This window comes from Dermochelys coriacea, chromosome 4 (assembly GCF_009764565.3).
Source record: "Dermochelys coriacea isolate rDerCor1 chromosome 4, rDerCor1.pri.v4, whole genome shotgun sequence".
In the NCBI taxonomy this organism is placed as follows: domain Eukaryota; kingdom Metazoa; phylum Chordata; order Testudines; family Dermochelyidae; genus Dermochelys; species Dermochelys coriacea.
This window is the reverse complement of record NC_050071.1, coordinates 96,073,346-96,097,993: the sequence shown is the minus strand read 5'-3', so window position 1 is coordinate 96,097,993 and position 24,648 is coordinate 96,073,346. Positions and strand designations below refer to the sequence as shown.

At 40.5% G+C, this 24,648-nt stretch overlaps 1 protein-coding gene across 3 annotated transcripts in view; it reads right to left on the bottom strand.

The window, feature by feature from the left end:
• Nucleotides 1–24,648, bottom strand: part of GABRG1 (gamma-aminobutyric acid type A receptor subunit gamma1) — a 69,468-nt gene that overhangs the window by 16,418 nt on the left and 28,402 nt on the right. For all 3 annotated transcript variants that reach the window (XM_038399274.2, XM_038399275.2, XM_043513906.1), the window contains exons 4-5: nucleotides 11,240–11,460; nucleotides 8,478–8,560 (exon numbers count right to left, since the gene is read on the bottom strand). In XM_038399274.2, coding sequence (XP_038255202.1) covers nucleotides 8,478–8,560; nucleotides 11,240–11,460 — 304 coding nt within the window. The remainder of the gene's footprint in view (nucleotides 1–8,477; nucleotides 8,561–11,239; nucleotides 11,461–24,648) is intronic.

Here is a 24,648-nt window from a genome sequence, read left to right as displayed (position 1 = left end):
GTTAGCCGTGACAGTATCGGGGATACTGTTCCTGACGGCTTGTAGTCCATCTTTGTGTGGAATGTTGGTGTAGAGGGCTTCTACATCCATAGTGGCTAGGATGGTGTTTTTAGGAAGATCACCAATGGACTGTAGTTTCCTCAGGAAATCGGTGGTGTCTCGAAGATAGCTGGGAGTGCTGGTAACGAAGGGCCTGAGGAGGGAGTCTACATAGCCAGACAATCCTGCTGTCAGGGTGCCAATGCCTGAGATGATGGGGCGTCCAGGATTTCCAGGTTTATGGATCTTGGGTAGCAGATAGAATACCCCAGGTCCTGGCTCCAGGGGTGTGTCTGTGCGGATTTGTTCTTGTGCTTTTTCAGGGAGTTTCTTGAGCAAATGCTGTAGTTTCTTTTGGTAACTCTCAGTGGGATCAGAGGGTAATGGCTTGTAGAAAGTGGTGTTGGAGAGCTGCCTAGTAGCCTCTTGTTCATACTCTGACCTATTCATGATGACGACAGCACCTCCTTTGTCAGCCTTTTTGATTATGATGTCAGAGTTGTTTCTGAGGCTGTGGATGGCACTGTGTTCTGCATGGCTGAGGTTATGGGGTAAGCGATGCTGCTTTTCCACAATTTCAGCTCGTGCACGTCGGCGGAAGCAGTCTATGTAGAAATCCAGGCTGCTGTTTCGACCTTCAGGAGGAGTCCACCTAGAATCCTTCTTTTTCTAGTGTTGGCAGGAAGGTCTCTGTGGGTTAATATGTTGGTCAGAGGTGTGTTGGAAATATTCCTTGAGTCTGAGACGTCGAAAATAGGATTCTAGGTCACCACAGAACTGTATCATGTTCGTGGGGGTGGAGGGGCAAAAGGAGAGGCCCCGAGATAGGACAGATTCTTCCGCTGGGCTAAGAGTATAGTTGGATAGACTCCCTCCTCAGGCCCTTCGTTACCAGCACTCCCAGCTATCTTCGAGACACCACCGATTTCCTGAGGAAACTACAGTCCATTGGTGATCTTCCTAAAAACACCATCCTAGCCACTATGGATGTAGAAGCCCTCTACACCAACATTCCACACAAAGATGGACTACAAGCCGTCAGGAACAGTATCCCCGATACTGTCACGGCTAACCTGGTGGCAGAACTTTGTGACTTTGTCCTGACCCATAACTATTTCACATTTGGTGACAATGTATACCTTCAAATCAGCGGCACTGCGATGGGTACCCGCATGGCCCCACAGTATGCCAACATTTTTATGGCTGACTTAGAACAACGCTTCCTCAGCTCTCGTTCCCTAATGCCCCTACTCTACTTGCGCTACATTGATGACATCTTCATCATCTGGACCCATGGAAAAGAAGCTCTTGAGGAATTCCACCATGATTTCAACAATTTCCATCCCACCATCAACCTCAGCCTGGACCAGTCCACACAAGAGATCCACTTCCTGGACACTACGGTGCTAATAAGTGATGGTCACATAAACACCACCCTATATCGGAAACCTACTGACCGCTATTCCTACCTACATGCCTCTAGCTTTCATCCAGATCATACCACTCGATCCATTGTCTACAGCCAAGCGCTACGATATAACCGCATTTGCTCCAACCCCTCAGACAGAGACAAACACCTACAAGATCTCTATCATGCATTCCTACAACTACAGTACCCACCTGCTGAAGTGAAGAAACAGATTGACAGAGCCAGAAGAGTACCCAGAAGTCACCTACTACAGGACAGGCCCAACAAAGAAAACAACAGAACGCCACTAGCCATCACCTTCAGCCCCCAACTAAAACCCCTCCAACGCATCATCAAGGATCTACAACCTATCCTGAAGGACGAGCCATCGCTCTCTCAGATCTTGGGAGACAGACCAGTCCTTGCTTACAGACAGCCCCCCAATCTGAAGCAAATACTCACCAGCAACCACACACCACACAACAGAACCACTAACCCAGGAACCTATCCTTGCAACAAAGCCCGTTGCCAACTCTGTCCACATATCTATTCAGGGGATACCATCATAGGGCCTAATCACATCAGCCACACCATCAGAGGCTCGTTCACCTGTGCATCTACCAATGTGATATATGCCATCATGTGCCAGCAATGCCCCTCTGCCATGTACATTGGCCAAACTGGACAGTCTCTACGTAAAAGAATGAATGGACACAAATCAGACGTCAAGAATTATAACATTCAAAAACCAGTTGGAGAACACTTCAATCTCTCTGGTCACTCGATCACAGACCTAAGAGTGGCTATACTTCAACAAAAAAGCTTCAAAAACAGACTCCAACGAGAGACTGCTGAATTGGAATTAATTTGCAAACTGGATACAATTAACTTAGGCTTGAATAGAGACTGGGAATGGATGAGTCATTACACAAAGTAAAACTATTTCCCCATGGTATTTCTCCCTCCCACCCCACCCCCCACTGTTCCTCTGATATTCTTGTTAACTGCTGGAATTAGCCTACCTGCTTGTCACCATGAAAGGTTTTCCTCCTTCCCCCCCCTGCTGTTGGTGATGGCTTATCTTAAGTGATCACTCTCCTTACAGTGTGTATGATAAACCCATTGTTTCATGTTCTCTGTGTGTGTGTATATAAATCTCTCCTCTGTTTTTTCCACCAAATGCATCCGATGAAGTGAGCTGTAGCTCACGAAAGCTTATGCTCTAATAAATTTGTTAGTCTCTAAGGTGCCACAAGTACTCCTTTTCTTTTTGCGAATACAGACTAACACGGCTGCTACTCTGAATTCAGTATTTTATTTTACCAATGTCCTTGGGAACAAATTAATTTTATATGCTTAACAGAGTTTATACTAAAGAGGATAATCCTGTAAGTTAGTAATTCTTACTCATATATACTAGTCCCACTGAAAGCAATATGCAAACGTATAAGAGATACCATTCCTCTGGAGTCAGAGGCCTGCAGCTGGCTGGCTGATTTGCTCCACCTGCTGCACCTAATAAAGTACTGGAACTTAATTCTCTGGCCCTTATAAAAGAAGGCAGCAGGAAATGGAGAGGTGGGACTGCAGCACCTACCAGAAAGCTGAGAGGCTGGGGCAGTGCTCCCAATGGACTGCTACTGGAGCTACTGTGGAGAGAAATTGCTCCAAATGGACAGAAGGGAGGGTCTGAGGTAAGAGCAAGGAAACTTTAGTTACTGGCATGAAGGGACTCCTCAGCCTGCACAGACTTTTGAGGGAAAAGTCTGCAAGGTTTTGCTTTTGTTTGTTAAGAAGGCTCAGATAAACTGACTAACTGTGTTGGAAACTGTTTCCCAGGATTCCCTGAGAGAGCTCAAACAGAATTAACTCAGGGAGTGAGTGACTCAGCAAGAGCAATGCTGGTAGGAGGAGGGTGCTTTAAGACAGACCCCAATCCTTTTACACGTAGAGCCTACACAGGGGCCTGACCTGAACCCCTTCCATCAAGAAGGGCTATGGAGAAGATTCTCCAAATAAGGGTGAATCAACAGCATGCAGAGAATGAAAGGAAGTTCCAGATGGCACTTCTGGCCACCCAATGATGCCTGCAGGAAGCCCAGCTGGCGGAGCATGAGTGGAACAGACTTTTCAAAATCTAGAGGTTATCAAAAGAAATTTCAGCCAGAGCCATTCTTTAAGGTAGCATGCCCCCAGGCAAGTAGCTCCACAGCTTTAGGACTCCGTTATCTGATCGCTAACCCCAGAGACAAAGACTGTGGCGGAGCTTATGGACAATACTTTCCTACAACAATACCTGAACATTCTCCCTATAGTGTTCAAAGCTGGGTTTGACAGTTTTACCCGACATCCATTCCAAAGTCACTAGAGACAACTGAAAGGTTTTTGGAGGCCAAATTGCCTAGGAGTAGGAAATCCAGTCCCCCTGAAGGCTGGCCACTCTTTAGAACAGTTTCAAGGGACAATAAGCTGCTAAACCACCAAGGGTCACAGTACTGGTCTGCCCTGAGCGAATGAAACTTTACACTCATCACAGGAACACCAGGAATAGGGGCTCCAAAGTCCCAGACTTTCAAGGGACCACCACCACCCTCCCATGAAGGGCCCAATATGTTATCATTCTGGGTAACCTAGGCAGAACCAACAGGAATTCTCTGTGATGGACTATGACTTTTTCGGATGCCTCTTTGGCCAAGCAGGTGAGAATCCAAACCAACCATTAGGACTGACCCCAAGGCTTTTCATGGTCCCTATAAAAACAGGGACAAACAGAGTGAAGAGATTTATAGACTTGTGGTGTGGACAAACTCTACTTCAAAGGGACTTAGTCTCACCCAAAGCCCTCGATCCAGAGTGATCCATCTGAATTTTCTGCATTCATGGAGAAATGTGTACATACCCAATGGCCTCATTTGATTTGCAGTTAGCAGATCAATCAGGGCACTTCCAGGTAGAGTGGTGATCACCCACCCTGGATAGTGATCCTGGGATGTGACTGGAAATGTCTTCTGACACTCCTGGAAGGAGAATCAGTTCCCTCCAACCCAGACCCCCTACCTCAAGAAAAGACCCCTTTCTGAGGATGCTAGGATCTATTGCCCATTGCTCAATCCAATCTTTTTGAAGTCTCGTGAAGGTCCCAGAGCTCACAAAGACATTCAGGGAAGTCTCAGGATCAAGCCTAAGCCTGTGCTGGAGCTGACTCCATGGAGCCTGGAGAAGGACTTTCCCAAAGGGTAAACTCTGTGAGGGGAACATCCCAACAGTCTGTATGTTATCACTTACCGATGGACACTGCAGATCCCCTTCCCATCTTAGACTACAGTGTCTTGAGTGACACCTTTGATGTTGTGGCAACACAGGATGATGACCAGACACTACAGGAAGGTTTCAGCCAAGTCACTGCTGCCAACAGGATGGCTACTTTTGAACACATATCTCACCAGTTTCCCTTCTTTGAATTATGGGATGAGATTCTGAACTGGGTAGAGAGACACCTATAAACTAAGGAACCCAGAGATCCACTCCTAGTCCTCAAATCTGCCAAGCAGGAGTACCTATGGCTAGTCCATACTCTTCCCAGGGCTGGACATCTGGGTAAGGTGAAAACCCAAGAAAGATTTTTGGCTCAATTCTTTTAACTGGAGATATGTGGAAAGGCAGCTGATTTCTGTTGCCATGCCCTGCTTACCAAAAGGAGCCCCAAAGCTCAGGGCCAGGCCACTCTCATCCCCCTACCCTCATCACAACCCACTGTGAGCAGGTAGGGATTGATATAATAGGCCCTCTGTAAAAGAGTGATTGATGTCACAAGTTCATTTTGGTTTTTGTGGACTATATCACCCAACATCCAGAGGCAATTCCCTTATGAAACACCTTTGCTCCAGGAGGGAGGCAAGAGCTACACCAACTGGTTTCCTAAGTTGGCCTTCCATTGGAAGTAGTCACTGATCAAGTGACAGGTTTGGGCACTGTTGAAAGTTTGACTACTCCAGCAGTTTATCTTCCTCAGGCTGATGGTCAGGTGGAGAAGTTCAATAAGGTCCTCAAGAATACGTTAAACAAGCCTGTGGGAACAGAGGCCAAACACTGACACCAGCTGCTCCCCCTAATATTTGTTGTTTGCGATACAAGAAGTACCACAAGCCTCCATGGGCTTCTTTCCTTTTGAGTTCCTTTAAGGGAGACAGCCTCAAGGAATGTTAAACTAAGTTAGGGAGTCTTAGGAAGCTCAACCTACCACTGTCCTCCAGTATGTCAGTTAAATGAGGGAAAGATAAGAACTCTTGTGCCTCTTTGCCCAAACTAACCTCTCTCAGGCCCAAAAGATCCAGATGCAGCAATATCATAAAGGGGCTAGAGCTAAGGAATTCCAACCGGGAGACCAAGTGCCCCTACTCCCTTGCCAGCTTCAAATACGAGCTCTTGGCCAAAAGGCAGGACCCCTGTGAAGTACTCCATCAGGTGGGACCAGCAGATTATGAAATTTACAGCCCAGACAAGCAAAAACAAGGCATATTTTATCATGTAAACCTGTTAAAACCCTGGAAGGTACAGGAAAGCCTTGTATCCATCTGGAGGAAGGAGAAGAGGATCTGGTGCCTCAGCCAAAATTGGGATAGAGGAAGTATCACTTGGGAAGGGACTGTCTAATGGGCAGAGAAGGCAAATAAACAACTCCCTAAGATCTTAAAAGGAGGTGTTCTCCTCCATGGTGCCTCTCTACATCCACATAGGGCTAGGGGCCAAGCCCATTCAGAAATCATATCAAATTCCAGAAGGTGAAAAACCCATTCATTCAGAAATGTTAAGACAGGAGTCCTTGATGACTCCCAATATCTCCTGGTGGACTTTGGTAGTTCTAGTACTAAAGCTGAATGGGACCATTCAATTTGATGTAGATTTCTATCTAAATGCCATTTCTGAATTTGATACCTAGCCGATGCCCCGAATCAATGATCTGCTAGATTGTCTTGGTGAAGCTTGTTTTATAACATTAGATCTAACAAAAGGGCTATTAGCACATTCCCCTTGCTCTCGATTCCCAAGGAAAACAACAATCAACCTTTTCTACCCCTGTGGGCCTACTCCGATTTGTTACCATGCCCTTTAGGTTGCATGAGGCTCCATCTACTTGTCATAAGCTAATGGATCAGGTTTTATGGTCCCACCATCACTATGCCATGACCTGCCTAGATGAGAGGCTGGTATACAGTTGGGACTGGCCAACCCACCTCCAGAACCTAGCAGCTGTCCTTCAAGCCCTACAGGAAGCCCATTTCACAGCAAACCCAAAGAACTGCAAAGTGGGGAAAGGAAAAAAATATTTTTTTCATCTAGTAGGGAACAATAAGGTACAATGCCTAGTTGACAAAGTTGAGGCTCTAGCAAACACCCCCAAACAAAATCAAAAAGCAGGCCTGGGCCTTCCTAGACCTAACAGAGTATTATAGAAGATTTGTGCCCAACTTTGTCCTATTAACTGCATCTCTTACCAACCTGGTTTTAAAAGTCAGCCCCTGGACAAGTCACGGGGTCCCCCCCCAGTGTGATCAAGCATTTCGGAAAATTAGGCAGATTCTCTGCAACAAGCCAGTGTTCCATAGCCCTGATTTCACTCGAGAATGCATCCTACAAACAGATGCCTTGCATTACATTGTAGGTGCCGTGCTATCCCAAAACTTCCATTCAGAAGAGCGCCCTGTCCTTTACGTCCTTTCTTTAAGTAGAAAACTCTTAGCCCAGGAAACCCAGTACTCTGTCCTTTGAGAAAGAATGCCTGGCCATACACTAGGCTGTACAGCCACTGAGATACTATCTGTTTGCAACACCCTTTCCATGTGGCATTAGATGGCTCCAAATCATAAAGGACTCAAATGCCCATGTGACAAGTTGGTACTTAGACTTTCAACCCTTTCAATTTAGAATAGAGTATTGGCCTAGGAAGGGCCATTGGAATACAGGCTTGCTTTCAAGAACTGAAGAACACAGTAGGCCCTGTGGTAAGTGCCATGACAGGCCCACTCAAGGCAGGTGGGTATGTGAAGGTATCAGATAGTATTCCTCTGGGGCAGAGGCCTGCAGCTGGATGATTAGCCCCACTCTCTGCATCTGAGAAAGGTCTGGAACTTAGTTAGCTGACTCTTATAAAAGAGGGCAGCAGGAAATGGAGGCAGGGATTGCAATACCCTCCAGAAAGCTGAGACCAGGGACAGTGCTTCCAATGGACTGCTACTGGAGGTACTGCCGATATGATTTGCTCCAAATGGGCAGAAGGGATACTATGTGGAGTCATTTATGACTGAGGCTCTGAGCTTAGAGCAAGGAAACTTTGGTCACTGGAGTTACCGGTACAAAGGACAGACTTGGGGAAGGGACGACTCAGCCTGCACAGGCATTTGAGGGAAGAGTCTGCAAGGTTTTGCTTTTGTTTGTTAAGAAAGCTTAGATCAAACAACTAACCCTGCTGGAAACTGCTTCCATGAATTCCTTGAGAGTTTAGTTAGAATTAACCCAGGAAGTGAGTGACTCAGCAAGAGCCAAACTAGGTCTGCTTGGAGGAGGGCACTGTAAAACAGGCCTTAATCCTTTTATACAGTGGGCCTAGTTGTGGTGATTAAGTGTTACTTTATTGTGACCTGATCCTGTAATTGTATACTGTTAAATATACTACATGTAGTCACTTAAATGCTCGTAAATTTTGCAGATTCTATATATATTTCTTCCTCTCCTAAGATCTGATCCAAAGCCCCATGAAGTCAATGAGCCGATGGCTGTTGACTCCAGTGAGCTTTGTATCAGGTCCCTAAGTGGTAGGATTATTTTTACCCTTTTAAAGTTGCAGTGAAATGAAGTGTAACATCATTCATTCAATTCAAGAGAAGACTAAGCAAACTATAAACAGCTAATTGTTTTCTGTTCTGCAAGAATTTAACGTGCAATCACTGACTTGCTGCTTTGCAGCCTATCAATCAACAGTGTCTGAATTTAAATAATAGAAAATAAAATTATGAAGTATTTTACCACCTACAGCTTGAAAACTCCAGAGGACAGGAATGCTCATCCATAGGAAAGTTATGAAGCTGAAGATAACATTCAGCATTAATTGTCAACCTAATTAGAAGAAAAAGTTTTATGAGTGAGGTTATGTTCAAGTACCTAGACCCTTTGTGCTACATATTAGAGTACATGCAAGTCGTTTTGGCCAGTGAATGTGTATTAGGGATAGGAAACTGACCATGTATAAAAAGTATTCAATATAATTTCTAAGGAACAGTATCCATCACCAAATACTACTTGAAGACACGTGTGTCTGGTCATCCTACCCACAAGGTATATCAAGTATGCCATTCTATTTTTGTGTCCTTTCAGCTCTTCACTAGTACGAGCTGATTAAAATAGAAGGAGCAGTTCTCCCCTCACTAACCAAAGAGGAGGGGGAGTTGTTGAAAAGTGCCACTTATCCAAGACTGGGAGAGCTCTCCATCAGCATTAGCAGAGGAGCCGGAGCTGTGCTCCCTCCACTGCACGCTCTGGAACTCTTAAACCATATGTTCTTTATGTGAAAGCCATTGATAGGTGGTTATATATTAGACCACCTAATAACCTACTCTAATGGCTTCTCTTAAAGTGGGATTCAGAATCATTATGCCTGATGTCTAGATGTGCAATAGTGGAATTGAATACATAGGGCCCCATCCTGCAGATCTTACTCAAGTAGGTAGTTTCAATGAAGCTAGTCGTATAATATGAGTAGCAAGATCAGGCTCTTAAAGAGAAGATGCCCAGGAGTAATATTTTCAAGACGATAAGTGCCCTAAATAACTCCAGAAAATAAGAGTTAGGCTGCTGAGTCATTTAGGGCCTTTTGAAAATTATACCTTACATCTATGCAGAAAACTTGCAAAGGCACAAGTTAGGCACCCAGCTCCCATCAACTTCCACTGGAAATTAGGCACCTAACTGCTATTTGTGCAATTAAATCTCCCCTTCTTTTTGATAGGAGTCAGGTAAACTGATTTCTGAGAGTAACACCATGCTTAAATATCCCTGTGTTGTTGGAGGGGTGCTGGGAGAGAAGCTGATAAGCAAAATAGGACTATGAAGTAAGTTGCTATTTTATATACACACTTCTTTGGGGTCTTTTTGGAAATCTGACCTGACCAGTTGAGACAGATGGATAGACTTCAGGATGCAAGACGGAAAGGATGTCTACCATGCTGCAGAAAACATACTATATTTCAATTTTAAAGTTTTGTATTCACCGAGTGATGCATTTTTTGTTTGTTTGTTTGTTTTAAGTAGCCAACTACAGTACATGCATTTATTCTCTGTGTTTTCTTTTCTGTTATTTGTTCTTTTTGGATAGTTAAAACCAATAAAATCAGCTTTTATTTAAGACAACCCAAATTAGGTTTGGGATCACAGATAGGTGTCTTGAAGAGATCAGCTGACCAATTTCAGGAGAGGCAGAAAATCAGCCTGCCTATGAAGTTGAGGGTGAAGAAGTGCCAATCCTGCTCCACAAAGTGCCAAAAAGGAAGTGGTGAAGGCCAATAGGGGTAATTGTAGCCAAATGGCATGATGTGCTGTCAGATCCTGTTGTTGCTCCATCATTCACTATCATATAAACTTTGCTTTTCTCCATTTACTTCCACTTTAGGCCAAATTCAGGCCATCTTTTTCCCTGATTCAAATGTGTACATTGGACAACACTGGGTTTTGCTGAAGGTTGATTACAGTTCCCATCTCATACTCTAGCTTGGTGACATCACTCTCATCCCCACTGCTCGTGAAGAGCTTACATGAGTGCTCTTCCCTAGGCCTTCTAAAAAAAATGTTAACCAGAAACAGCAGCAGCAAACCTGGAACTGCAAATGGACAGGCAGCAAGCTGGCTGGAAGACAGGGGTCTGAGCAGGTTTGGTGGTGGTGCTCAAAAAAGCTAACAAACATTTTAAACAGTAGCAGATGAGCATAAAACTCTATATAGGAAATTCTACAAAAGAGGATATACTCTTTAAAGAGGGCTCCATCAGAAGGCTCTAACAGAAAACTGCACTCTTCAAAATAAGACATTTTAAAAAATCAAGTTAACAATGTCGTTTTAAATCATGTTAGATTATTTTTCCTTCTAAAAGATTATTACAGGATAGTTTCCTATACTGGCAAACAACTGTTTCCCATAATGGGCACTCCTACCCCATATATATATAAATAAAGTATTTATGACTAATATTTTAACTGAGTGCTTTCTTTTATTCAAATATAATTTTGTGCAAAATAGCTATAGGGGACAGTAAAGAGTTCAATTTAGTCCTGTAAGTCTGCTGTCCAGTGTACAGCTGGAGTTGTGACACTTCAAGAGTTAAACACAAATTATGGTATTGGCTTGTCGCATTACATTAATCTTATTTATCTTTACTGTCTTCTTGTACCTAAATAAAACATATCTGCCCCTTGCTCCTATTTAATTTCTTGTAGAGCAGTACATTATAATAGCATGTATTTTTTGTTCTACTTGACTACGCCACAACTTATTCATCTCCACATTTGTTTCTGAGCCTCTGAACTTCGAAACTGAAAGGGACCTGGAAGTTACTTCTTACTATAATTCTTTCAAAGTCCCATTCACAATATTTTGTTTAGTAATGATAATTCATTTATTTCTGTCAGTTGCAATTGTTATTAAAGTTGTAAAATCAATAGGTTTAATTGTAATGGATTGCAGAATATAACAATGAGTGAAAATATTAATGAAGAGCTCCTTTGCATCCAGTTCATGAGCCCTTACCTCAGAGTATACAATACTCGTCCATCACTCCAGATTCGAAGCAAACGATTTGGAGTTGTGATCCAATGAGCATCAGATTTTCTTGAGTTCCGAAAGAAAGTGTCTGGAATCCAAATTTTTCCAACCATATTGCTATTAAGCATAAGCACTTTCATTGAGCTGTTAAACTTTAGGCGACTATCATACCAGGTCTGGGCAAAAATTATATCTATGGTGTATTCCTAGAAAAAGAGAAACCATGGTTTTTTTTATATTTACACACACACAAACAACCAAAGCCAATATGCCAAATATATTTTTTTTAAAGTTAAACTTAAGGTGAGCTCCTTCATTCTGCTATGGATACCTTTGCACTGCTTGAGGAGTATACAGCACTTCTAGCCTCTGATATAAAAGGAGTAACCGAGGAATGGGGGACATGACTGGAGCATCCCTAAATCAGTTTCCAGAACAGCCACTTGGGACCATAGGTACCTAAATGTGAGATAGAGCAGCCCCAAGGTTCACAATGCAGATAGATCTACTCTTTCACCGAGCATAACTTGGTTAGACCAGAGTTTCTAGGCCTGTTTGTTGTTTTTTTTCAAATTATCTTGACCGTTTTGTGAAAAGTTCTCTCATGGGTAAAATGTGGTCATTTTTCAACATTTCCATGAATGTCTCATGCCAAAAAATATGGAATTTGTCTACCAGTTAAGTTAAACACATTTTGAAAAATTCATGAACATGCAGCAAAGGAAACCTCACCATTTTCCATGTAAATTTTGATCATGAACTGCACAAGGAGTCGGGAGGAACAACTCCAGAAGTCCACAGTAGGAAGGAAACTTTGTTAAAGAAAACCATATATCCGTTTTAGGCTGTAGGTAACATCTTATCTTGATGGAAAGCTAATTTCCCTAGTAGATATTTTATGTTCAGAACAGAAGAATAGTAATAAGAAAATAGGATTCTCATTAGACAATTCAATCTGCATCTACATATGACAGTAATAACTGTACAGCGTGGGAGGGGAGAAATTTTATGGCTGTGTTAGACTTGTTCTTCAGAAATCCTTCAGGGCTGCTCTGCACTTAAGACAAAGGAGCAACTTGACATCATCTCCTCTGAAGAGAGTTCTGTTGACACAGGGCCATATTAGGCCCTTGAGACCCACGGGGAAGGGACCATCCATGCATGGAAGTGTCTGCAACAATGTTCAGTGCATCCAGGGTCTGCTTTGGGGAGCAAGATGACTTGGAAGGCCAGGGTAGAGGTGTACCTTTCCACACAGCTCTCTATCCTTGTCCCAGGGACAGCTGTAGCCACAGGGAGTGTGACCGGAGGGGCTGACCCTGTGTAGGGGCACAGGGTCTTCATGCAGCTGGCTTTAGTCTCTTGTAAAGGTGCTAGTTTTGACATGGAGGGGAACAACACACCATTTCCTGGGGTGGGGGAATCAGCACAGCTTTAAGTTTGAGGGGCAATCTGCCCTATTATATAAAATAATTTGTCTTGCACAGAATTCAATGCCATGAAAAAGGAAGGTATTATCAATTACAGTGGAGTCCATTTATGTGTAGTGCTCAATTATTTGACCTGGGTCACTCAAATACTAAATGTTGATCTCTTCAGAAAACAAGATACGTCAGTCATATAAAAGTAAAACTGACTGCAGAGGGACTAATGTCTTTGTTTTCTAAGAAATTAATATACCCAAAATATGTTCAGTTCAATGTGTTTTCAGCAACATAAAAATCAGCAGGATTTTACAAAAAAGAAAGAAAGGAAAGAAGGAAACAACATTTGTTAAATAAAAACCTTGGGCCAGATCTTCAGTGGGTGTAAACTAGCCATAGTTTCACTGATGTCAATAGAGCCATTGCCAATTGACACCAGCTGGAGATCTGCCCCCTCCTGTATCTAATAACATAAAACAAAAAAACAATAAGAGATGCTGCTTATTCGCTGCCTCAGGAAAGTTATTGTTTTAGTTTTAGTTTCCCCCTCTGCAAAATGGGGATACTAATACTTGTTTCCCAAAAGGTTGTTAATATTAAATTTAATGTTTGTGAAACACTCAGAGACAAAGCAATGAGTGCCATAGAAAAGACTACAAGGAAATGAATGATTCAGTATTCAGTGCAGGTTTTGGATGGGGTACAATAAATACAGCAGTGATCACTAATTGAATGATGATGATAAAAATATGGAGCAGCTGTCTCATTCCCTGAGCACTGTCCATCCTGTGAATTGAATGAAGCAGGGGGACAGGTGGAAAAATAGTATGTGATCATATAATTAAAGATTGTATCAGAATGCAGCAGGGAACAGAATTAACGTCGCATAGGCAGTCTTAATTCTGGCACTTCCTAATTTTCAAATGTTGCTTTTGCAACCTAGGGTGGAGGAAAAAGGCATATGATTGAATCATGACATTTGGCACATTGCTAATCCTACTCTTCAACTGCTGGATGTTTTCTTTGTTTAGGTGCCTATATAAAAAAGAAAAAGGTCACACTTCATTGAGGGGAGAACTAGGATTTGAAAGTCTTTTTGATTAAGTATGTTGTGGCAGATATGGCAATTTTCTAAAAAAAACTTACTGAGTTAAATTTAAGTATCTTTGGAGTCCATTGTACCATATGCAAAGGTTATGTATGACTGTGGACTGGGATGTATGTAACCTCTCTGGGTGAAGATGGTATGCAAACAGTTGGAAGTGATATGAACTTCAAAAGACTGTGTTGAACAATGGTGCAATGGCTTTCTGAGCTAAGGCTGTTGTAATCACAGAAAAACTCGTTTGTGGAGTTTGCAGGACTGACTGCACAGAGCTCTTGTTGGAGTCTGTGTGTGATCTTTGGTTAGTTCAGTTGCATGTGTGTAGATTCTTTTATTGTTTTTAATAAGTTTTCTGTGCAATGCTTTCACCTTAAGAATAAGTTTGCTTGCTCATAAAGGACTTTGGGGCAACTTATAACTGCTGGCAATTATGCTGTTCATAGCCTTTGAAGAGAAAGCAAAGTGCAGATGCTGGCTTTCTGTGGACATCACTACACAGTCAGGGAACTGTGCAGCCTGGAAAAAACTGAGGGAATGAAATGTGGGTCACTGCCCAAGAGAGGTGACTGCTGAGGAACCAGGAGCCTAAAGTCAGTGCTCTTGAGGGACCATGGAGGGGAATACAAGTGCAATTGCCCTGAACTTTGATATATGTTTTCAGAAGTGCCTTGTTGGGGGAGAGATGACAAGGCAGGCAAACCAAGGAGAAGATTCCAGGGCTATTGGGATGAATGGAAGAAAATACAGAATAGAGAGGTAGGAAAAGAGCCCAGGTGGAAAACAAAATATCAGCTGAATAATTGTAATATAACACACTTGGAACAAGTAACTGATACAGGGCAAGATAGTGACTTGCCCTTTTATGTCATGAATGGGAAGAAGGGAATAGAAGGACTGACCCACTCCCTCACCCTGTGAAGAGTTCTATTGGTCCACATGTGTGGAGAATGCCCTGCCCCTACTCTCTTCCCCCCATCTTGCCCACCTGCACAGCTGAGCTAGTGTGAGTATGGCATAGCAGTAAAACTTACTGGCCCTCAGAATCAAGGTGGGGGAGACCAGGGAAGCAATTATTATCATCTGTGTCACTGTTCTTTTCCTGGGTTGCTCCTGGGATGGAGTAGCTATATGGCCCCTTACACGGGGTGAAACAAGTCTCAGTCATATCCACAGTCTTATCAGAAATTGCCAAGACTTTAAACACAATTACAATTTGAAGGGTCTCTGTTTTCTGAAAAATCACTCTGCCAATAAGGCACTGTGGGGCTTTGCTTATTGTCCTTGAATGATTCCCAGTACAAAAATCATCAGTTTATAAGGAAAAAGGTGGGAGGGAGGAGACTGGGGAGCCTGTAACTGCTAATCATGCAGACTGACCTGGGATCATCTGCATCTAAGAGTCTGATTTATTTCCTGACAGCTACTATCTCCAGCAGTTGTGGTTCCACAGGTCAAATTAGGCCATCGATTATACTTGTGCAACCCCTTTGTCTTTAAATGTTGCCTGCAAAACAAAGCCTGACTCTCCATTTGCCTGTGCTTTGTGTAGTCAGCTACAGCAATTCAAAGTGGATGCAAAATGCTACCAAGTCAGAATGACAGGCAGCCTTTGGCACTCACTCTGCACTTGTGTAAATGATCACACAAAGCATAGTGCAATGGAGAACTTCCCCACCGCCCTCAAGTGACTTCAATGGGCTGCACAAGTTTAATTGAAACTGAGTAAGTAATTCTTTTGAAGACACATAAGCAAAGAACAGGCACCAGCTCCCTCTTCCAGAGCTGCCCCCTGAGCATTAACAGGAGTAAATAGTCACTAGGTGAGTGAAGTCAACAGATGATGTTTTCAATATACAACAGGAGCAGATCAGGAGAGTAAGAAGGTGGCATTTTAAATATTCACTTTTCACAGTAGAACTGCAAACGAGAAATATGTCAAAGTAACATTACTGTCAAACCCACCAGAGCAGGAAAATTTCACACAGCCACAGAACACTTACAACCCCCAACGAATTTAGGTTAAAAAGGAAGAAAAACTACTAGAAGATTTTGAAGGAAAACAGGGTTTCCAGCAAGGGAACAGCTGAACCAAGCCAGCTGCTTATATATTATCTTACATTTTAGCTCTGAATATGAGTTCTAGACATAGTTGTATATTTGCTAATACCTTGCTAACACCTTGCATGCAGCATTTATCACCGTTCAAATACAACCCTAATGCATAAAATATAATACAACAAAATTAATAATCTGTTGCTGAATAGTTCACTCTGTGCAACACTGGACCCAATTCTATGGATCCATGAGAAAGGATGGCAGAGAGGGGGCCCTCTACATGCAACTCACTGCCTTTCCCAGCCACCTCCAAAGCATTCTTATCTTTCCTCATCTGCACGGAAAGACTGCTATTCGTGAGGATCCATAATACATTATTTGGCTGCATTACTTTTCTACAGAGCCCCTCTGCACAGCTGACTAACACTTCCAAGAGGTTTTTGGGTTCAACAGTCAGCACTGAAGGCTGTGCTAAGGAGAGGTAGGAAGAGAAAGATCAGAGAAAGATCCTGCCTCTGGTATTGGCTTTATATCTGCACTGATCTTAGTGGATTCATGAATTCTGGAAGACAAAACCGCTACCGATTTCATTCTCTATTTCCTGAAGGACCTGTCATTTCTCTACAAGAGGGAGAAGTGTGGCTCCTAAAATTTGCTGAATAAGTGTGGCAGTTCCTATGATCTAAATCAGACCCAACATTCATCTAGCCCAGTATCCTGTCTGAAGTGCTGGCCACAACCAGATGATTGAAGGTCATAGTGTGTGTAGAAACTAATAGTTTACTTCTATACTACCCAGCAGAACAGTATTTTGGATTTATAATACGGTATACTCCTTTATTGCAGCATCTCTCTCCGGATGATTATTTCATCTCTCTTATATTGGTACAGAAATTTACATTTAACAATTCTATCACTTCTTCCATTAGTCTTTTATCAAACCTTTTGCCTTTCAGTGCCACAATGTTAAAATAAAAATGGTCTACTGCTTTCTCTTTGAAATGAAGTGAGTGATAAAATAGCCATGCAAACTAAAACTGGTTTAATCTATGGCCACAGCAAAATGTGTGTTCATTCACATTTAGCCTCCAGTTATACCTAGGGTTCAATGACCATGACACGTTAGCCATTTGATTAGACACTGAACTCTTTAGAACTCTGCTCTCCCATAACTTGAATAAAGAGCTAGCCTGCCTAATTATTTAAAGCTTACCTCAATTTTTCTTCATCTCTTTTAAACTGTGGTACAAATATTATTCTCCACCACTGTAACATAATTCAAAGTGGAGACAATAATGAATAGTGATGGATGACCATCAGACAGCCAGATTGTGAATGGTTGAGCAATTACTCAGCTGAGTAGTCCCAATGAAAAAATCAATCAATAATAAAAAGTAACTGCACTAAAAAAATCTGGAACAGTCACTACATGGTATTTAAATAAGACAACTCCTGAGATCTGTCACAATTTCGAACAGCAAATGAAAAAACATGCATAGTCAGCATTCAAGTACAGCTAGATACTTGACTTTTTGTTGGAAGGCCCTGAGAAAAGGAAACAGACCATGCTCTCTGATGTTCTACGTGGATGTAACTAATGCTGCAAAAGTTATTGCACAGGTTGTAAACCAGCTGTTGTATCTGGAATAACAACATCGATTCTAAGGCCCAACTACAATCATTGTGATGGAAACCATGTGTCATTCCAGCATGCTGAGGAGTACAGGGACTTTAAAGAGTAAGTAAAATCCAACAAAAAAGGAAACCGTTTGTTTCTTAATGTTTTTCTAGTAGTCTCATAACTGATTTTCTATTCTACAATATAAGGGTGTATTAAAGAGTAATGTGCATCAAAGTGGGTCTGACATGCTAGAGGGGACATGCTAATTGGAGCGTATTTTATATGGAAAACAGGAAACTAAGAGTAAAAATGCCCCGATTCTTTATGGGACAAAAACAAATGTAACCGTGTTTCCCTAAGCCAAAAGTCCAAGAAATAGCATAAGACTTGCTTCAGCCAAAGTCTGAGATGAAGATTCAGCAAAGGTCTGCAGTATAGCTTGCTTCAAACAAGTTGCAGAGATGAAGAAAGAAAACCCATTTGATTCATAACAGCTCCGTTCTGTCTAGAGGTCATTGCCTTCTTGGGTTGATTCTGGCTGAAGACTTAAACAGAAAGAAAGCGTTTTCAGCAAGAGATTTCAAGAAAAATAGAGGAAATTTTTTTATTCTTCTTCAGGAAAGTTAAAGAAAATATGCTGGCATTCTGTCCTTATCAATAAGGAGAGATATTACTAAATTCCACAAACACAGTTTGGTGTGGGGATAAAAGGGTTAGGCGATCAAGGCAGTCAAATACAAAACAGTGAAAATATGATCTAAGAGGCACGAATGCATGGAATAAAGCTGTCAGTATTAGCTGTTTTATCACCAGCATGCTGTCCCTGAGCACTTATTTTCACACACACACACACACACCCCCCAATGAAGTGAGCTGTAGCTCATGAAAGCTTATGCTCAAATAAATTTATTAGTCTTTAAGGTGCCACAAGTACTCCTTTTCTTTTTGTGAATACAGACTAACATGGCTGCTACTCTGAAACACCCTCTACGTGAATGTGAAACAAGGGCTTTCAAGCAAGCTTTCTAGTAGTAAAATATTTAGCAGACTTTCATTTATAGCTACTCTAACAAAAGTTCTAAAATGTGTCTGCTCTCTTTGGTGGGTTATTTTAAAGCACCCTGTTTTTAAAACTATGGGAACTGTTTCAGGCTCAGCAATGGATTCATTCAACAGTAGATACCCATGCCTGGGACTGAAGCTGAAATTAAATTACTTGTTTCAGCAAACGCTTTTGGTTATTTCCTTAGGACCCTAAAGGCGCATCTGGGAAGCCCAATGAGTCGCAATAGATTTTGACCTATAAATCTGACATTTTTGATATTGTGTTGATGGGGAGGAGAAGCAGCTGAGGCTTATAGGAACTTTATTGAACAGAACACAGTTTCATCAACAGTTGGAAACTTTAAACCAATCAGATCATTCCCATTAACAGATCTTACTACAGGCTGTCATGTGAGCATATGCCAGGCTAATGGAAATAATACTGCAATGACATATTTACAAGATGTGTATAGGAAAAGGTCCGTGTGACTCCCTAAATTGTAATAATACAGCAGATAAATTCATATTCTTTGTAGTTACATCTGGTGTACACACTAATCTGGGTCATTATGAATGTGAAAAACAGACAAGTGGTTGTATAAATAAATAATAAGAGTTATTTTGACTCTTCTGTATAATTAGAGACTACTAATAAATATCATGCCAGTTAATTATTTTTCTACCTGAAATATTTATTAGGGTACTTCCTGAAGTTATGGCATGTGAGAGTTTGGGTTTTATTTATTTGTTTTAAAACACACAGGAGTTCCCTTGCTGAAACTCTGACTTCTTGAGTTACACCCACTATAATGTAACTAGAGAGACTCAAGCAGCCCAATCATCCATAATTGAGCAGAAGGCACAAAGATGTGGGTGCAAATTTTAAGGGAACAAATTGCACTAATTCAATTATGCTGTAAAATCTCAAAAATGCTTCAAAATTCATTCTGAACTAATCTCTATTAAAAAGAGATTTGATCTATGATGTACAGAGATATTTATTGATACTTCAAAAAAATGAAACCTCAATAAATTATATTATTCCAAACCAACAAAAAAGCAAAAAAACCCAAAACTGTTTGAACTAAAATTTCACTGATGCATTTTCCACAGCACCTAAAACAAAACATGGTAATAAGAACGTATAAGACTCAACCAAAAGTAATAAGCAAAGAAAAAGAAATCAAAATATAGTGTACTCACTGTAAGCATCTATGGTGCACAAATGCAACTGCAATGAGAAATCACTACTGCTTGACCTGTGTAGAATGTGAACATGATGGCATAAACACAGGTTTTCTTCTAAGGATCGCAAAGTGTATTTTAAATGTTAGTTAGGCAAGATGAACTGTAAAGTAACTATTGTATGATAATGTGAAAACTTAATAGAGAGAAATTAAGTTTGGTATGATGATTCTTACAGTTGGAACACAACATCAAAAGGCAATATTTGCCCAGGAAGGCTAGGGAGTAGCCATAATGGATAGGGGTATTTTTGATATATTACTGTCTAATTGACAATGTAGGGGGTAGCTCAGAAACTGTTACAAATGATACAAGAAATTAAAAATAGTGAGTCTGTCCTACAGATCACCAGAGAGGGGTGATCTGAAATCACACAAAAAATTACCACAGTGCAGCCAAGTAGCCTATCTGTGTTGGGAGCATGTTGGATAGAAGGAGAGAGGAGTGAAGGCTATGAAGAGGGACATATGGTCTTCTACAGCATTCGCAGAATTTGATACTTATGTGTAACAGCAGATATTAAAATATGGTTAAGAAAAGGCAGAAGATTTCCAGGTGGAATTCCATTTCCCAAAACTGTATCTTTCAATTACTATTTCCAAATACTTTAAAAAAAGATTTAGGTAATAGTGTAGATATACATCAACAATTGAAATATATATCAAATATTGGAAAGCCAGGAAACATTAATACACCAAAACAAAAACCCTCTATGTCTTTGGTGATGGTTTGGACATGCATATTGTTGTTTTGTCTAAGATGTTTAAGATAGCATGAGCCAAATCTTCAGCTTGTATACATTAGCATACTCCACTGAAGTCTGTGGAATTATATTAGTTTATGTCAGCTGAGGATCTAACACCATATATTTTGTCAATTATCCAATGATCGTTTAAGATATAGAAAAACTAAACCAATTGTGGTTTAAACAGCAGAGGTGTTTTATAGACAGTCAAAACTGAGCTGGCTGGATATATAGGATTTAAAATTTCACTACAGCATAAAGTTGCCTAGGTGTACAGTGTTAAAAATCACAAAATCCATACATCAAAGGATTCATAGATAGCATGCAAAAATCAGGGTATTTTTTCCACTGAAGAGCATTTTAAAAAAAGAAAAAAAAACCTTTGTGGAACCATAAATAGATCAACTCCTGTAGACAGTAAGTCTGTTAAGAGACAATTGCCCAGATTCTCAGCGGTGGCTGAGAAGAGCACAGGGTGACTTGGGAGAGGGATGCAAAGGTGACATTGCCATTCTGGGCCTGCTGTGCTCTAGTTCAATCCCTGAAGGCTACTTTAGCATGTGCCAACTGTCCAAAGGTTCCCTTAGAGACACTTCCTTTTCATTTCCCTCCCAGCCACACCCCTTGCACCAGTCATGGGAAGTGGGAGTGGCATAGGATCTGCTATTCCACACCACGTAACTGGAAGATCCTCATACAGTGTGGTAATCTTCCTAGAAGAGGATTTGACAAGTTTTGAGTTACTTACAATAGTTGTGATGTGGGGAAAAGCTACTGCAATGCAAGATCTGGAGCAATAAGTTTCATCTACTGTAAAATACCCAAATGCATGTACAGAAAATGTGAAGTAAACTGATATTTGTTCAGTACAGTGTATATTTATAGGGCCATGTTGAAATTATAAAATAACAGTGAATAATAATTTAATACTAATAGGCATATGGATTCTAAAGCTAAGCACATTTCAAAGCAAAGCCCAATTCAACTGCCAAGCTTACTAAAGTAGTATTTAGACATCTGCTTACTCATTGTTTATATATATATATATATATATATATATATATATATATATATATATATATAATTTCAGCAAACATCAAATATACATGTGGTAACAAATCAGCTATCACATGTAATGCTGACAGGAATAAAAAATATTAAAAATCCACCTTTCCTTATTAAGAAAAATAAACTGAAAAAAAACTGTATTCTGTTAGCTCAATTCAAAGAGGGGCTTGAGCTTTAAAAGCTGATGGGGTTTCCAGAGCTGAGCAAAGGTTGGCACTGCTGACCTGATCTGAGAGTAGAGCATCATGGGATACATATTGTCATAGGAGAAAAACTACAGAGAGAATTGTATACAATATGCATATAGAAGCCACACAAGTTGTTTGGATTCAGTGATCTAGAAGTTTAGAATCCTCACCCCAAATTCTGACAAATTTACATATATGAGTACAGGTTATATGCACATCTGCAGCTGTGAATCGGAGTAAGCCTCATTTACCACCAACCTTTTCTCTCCCTCACCATGCCAAGACAAGAGACTCTACTGACTTGGCATGTTCCTTTTAGACATCATTGCACTCCAACCGCCAAGCAAAGCTGCCAAGCAAAGCTTCAAGGACTGTTCACTCTTAATGTCTGTTCAGTTCACAAACCCATCATGAGCCAAAACAGGGAGGGTTCACATAGCTCTAGAGATAGATGGTGACCTGCTGTGCTGGGACAGGTATTATTTATTATATATTTCTTGTGTGTCTTACCTGGAACTATATTTACTTTTTAAGAGTAGGTTTAGGGCACTACATCCTATAGATATATTTATTTAGATTTGTCCATTTTTCTTACATGTGTTTCAACTCCTCCTATAGATGATTCGACCAGTGTCTGTGTGTGTGTCAATAAGACTAGTTAATGTATAAACTGAAGTACATTCCTAAAGCATATGCAGGATCAGGCCCTTACTCCCTAAAACTAATACAAATAGCTACAATACCTCTCTCCATGTATCACTCTTTATTTATACTGGTCACTTTACATCCATTAAATAGAACACTTAATTCAATAATATCCAATTTCAAATACAATTAATTGATGCAATATTAGGTATTACATTTTTCAGCATAGGAACAATGAATGTCTATGGTAATGTACTTTCTGACCAAGACTGTTTATATTCTGATGTGTTTAATGTACATTGAATGATACTTTAACTGAATTTTAACAGAACAAGTTTCTGTTCTTTAAAAGGTGTAAAAAGGAAAAATGACTGAAATCCTGTGTCACATTCCCAAAGCACCAAACTACAAAGCATCCTATACTAGGACAAATAAAGGACAATGCTTAGTAATCTATATCAGGGCATTTATACCTTACTAGCCGCAGGGAAATGAGCCTCACCAACCTTTACAAATGAAGTGTTGCTTCGTAGTGATTATGATTTAGGAATAAAAATGGCATTTAAAAGTTGATATTTAAAAGCTAACCATCGGCAAGCACTACAGATCAAAGTAATGAATGGTGCAATAAGATGAGAAAAACCAAGCCTAACAACTGCCCGTGCCATTCACTGTGCCTGGTGAAGCAACATTTGATGTACTGTGTGAATCTTTGACGTATCCAGTGCTTTTGCTACCTTATTAAAAATAATGGTGCTATGCTTCAAAATATGGCTGTTAGCTTGCTGTAACAGGAGCCTTCAATGGATAACTAGCAAGAGTTACATAGAAGAAGTTACACAAGCTAAAAAAGAGAGAGAGTCAAGTGGAGAAATTAAGAGAGGGAAACGAAGCATTTTATTGGTTTTAGGATAGAAGGAAAGAGAGAAAAAGGGGCATGAAAGAAGAACAGTGGCAGATAAAGAGAGAGAAAAGGTAGTAACGGCTAAAAAGATAGTTATATTTTGTTTTATTTATGCCAGATAAAACATTATGAGAGACATTACAGCAACTCAGACAAAGTTGTGTAAATATACTTGCAATGTAATGTCCCTGATGGGTCATTGGCAGTGGGGATCAAACCTGTGACCTTTGGACCTGAAACAAAGAGCCTCTGTTGTCTGCACTGAAAGAGCCACTTCTCTTAGGTAAGGTTATAGCAGGCTCATCAACCTCAGCCACCAATGGAGGGAGACAAAGCACCACAGAATAGATGTGGGTTACATACTTGTGAAACAGTGTTGCTCCCTGTCAGGTTGCTAACACAGTCCTCTGCATTTTTCCAGTTTTATACTTTTTATTATAACAACGTATGTTCCTTTTTTTTTTAACAATTGCACATTTTTAGATGTATATTTCTCTATTTCACTGAGGATGTAAAAGTTTGATTGAATTATATATTTATGTAAAGTTAGGAAACCCAAAAGACAAAGGCTTATGGATGATCAATAAACCAGGCCTCATGAGAGAAAATAAAGTCAGTAATAAACTTCCATACTGTACTTATTTGCTCATCTTTTAAGCTCTTAATGTAATTTTCAAAGTAATATATCTTTAGTACCCAATGTTCCACTTATGACTAAATGATAAGCAAAGAAAGTGAAATATTTTATTGAAAAAGATTCTTACCTGTAAAATATCACCAGTTTGGAAAATGAAAGATTTTGAAATTAAATGACCTTTATTTGGCATAAGTATCTGAATTCTAGCAAAATCACCTTCCCTAATAAATGTGCAACACTTGATAGGAAAGAGAATTCCATGAATATTTACAAGAACTAATTGAATATGAAACACTGGTGTTAAGAACAGGATGTGGAATTTGATGCCTTACGGATATCTTTCTAAACTTCTGGCTACAGTTCTTTCATATCTGTGATATTTAGTTCTCTCTTGATTTTAAAAATGTATGGGGAACAAAAGGGCTTTGATTTTTTTTGGCAGGGTGGGAGTGGATTTGTCTGTCTCCAGTATCAGTAGTTTTTCCTTTCATAATAAGCTTTATTTTTTATGAAATGCATGATAACTGTCTCAAAACCATACACCATTAGTATATTTCAGAAACCAAAGAGGATGGTGATTTTAATGTATTTCATATAAAATAAGTGAGGCTATAGTTGACATTGGCCAAATTGCAACACTCTATCCACCTGTCTTTACACTGGTCAGCAGTTACTCACATGAACAGTTGCATTGACTTCAGTGGGAGTACTCT